The sequence below is a fragment of the Anneissia japonica genome, unplaced genomic scaffold, assembly GCF_011630105.1.
Source record: "Anneissia japonica isolate Jap-2015-1 unplaced genomic scaffold, ASM1163010v1 scaffold288151_len52522_cov102, whole genome shotgun sequence".
Lineage (NCBI taxonomy): Eukaryota > Metazoa > Echinodermata > Crinoidea > Comatulida > Comatulidae > Anneissia > Anneissia japonica.
The window spans coordinates 50,358-51,442 of NW_022718703.1; the positions used below are offsets into that span (position 1 = coordinate 50,358).

At 30.4% G+C, this 1,085-nt stretch overlaps 1 protein-coding gene across 1 annotated transcript in view; it reads left to right on the plus strand.

Annotated features, from left to right (window-relative positions):
• Positions 1–882, plus strand: part of LOC117110587 — a 7,109-nt gene extending 6,227 nt beyond the window's left edge. Inside the window, exon 3 of the mRNA XM_033253336.1 lies at positions 554–882. Within this exon, the coding sequence (XP_033109227.1) occupies positions 554–872 (319 nt within the window). The 3' untranslated portion in view covers positions 873–882. The remainder of the gene's footprint in view (positions 1–553) is intronic.
• Positions 883–1,085: the final 203 nt, after the last annotated feature.

Here is a 1,085-nt window from a genome sequence, read left to right on the forward strand (position 1 = left end):
ATATATATAGTACATATAGTCAACAATTCTACTGTTCTCATATTTAATCATAATGAGAGTTATAATGTACTACTGCATATGGTACTAGCTAATCTTACTCATAACAACCAATAACAAGTAACATAATCAAGGATGGTCAATTAAATGATTAGATTATATAAATAATAAAATAGCATCATCCCAAAGATATATGAACATTTATAGTTATGCAACTACAGTATACTAGTTAGGCAGTATACCATCATCTAAAAGTTTAGGTTGTTATCAAGTTAACAAATAATAGAAAGTTATTTAAAATGAAAGTTTCTTTACATACCTGAAAATAACAATGTAGACAACTTGTTGGAAATACAGTGGAAGGTTATTTAATGATACCCTACACCATCCCAAACCGATCTACATAGATTACTTTCCTAGGTTCAACCATTTGGTCCATAGGGGTATTATTTACAGGTTGTCACAATAATAATAATAATAATAATAATAATAATAATTATTATTATTATTATTATTATTATTGATGTAATATAGGTGATTATTATCATTATTTCAGTAAACCTAAGAAATCAAAGCATACGATAACAAAACTGAATACACCTATCACCTATGTCAATTTGAGTAATGCAGTGAGCAAGGCAGAAGAATCAGCTTATGAGACACCTATACCAACTGTACAAAATTCGTACGAACAACTAACTTACAAACAACCTGCTTGTGAAACATCTACGGAAAACAACAGGTATGAAAAATATACCACCACTTTGATTTTTATACTATTTTTCCAATGTAATAACATGCAGCGACCTTGTTTCAGGATAATTTATGATGTGAATATAATGAACAAAATATTATACAATTTCACTATTATATGATTAAATTTTCTCTATTCTTATAGTATTATAATCTCCACCAGGAGATATATGTTTTCAGTCGTATAAGTTCGTGTGTGTGTGTGTGTGTCACGTTTTGGTGAGTGTACGGTAAAAATGGCCCCGGAAAACATGGCCCTGGAAAAATGGCACTGGTAAATATGGCCCCGGTAAAAAATGGCCCCCAAATGACAAGTAGGTAAAAATGGCCCCAAT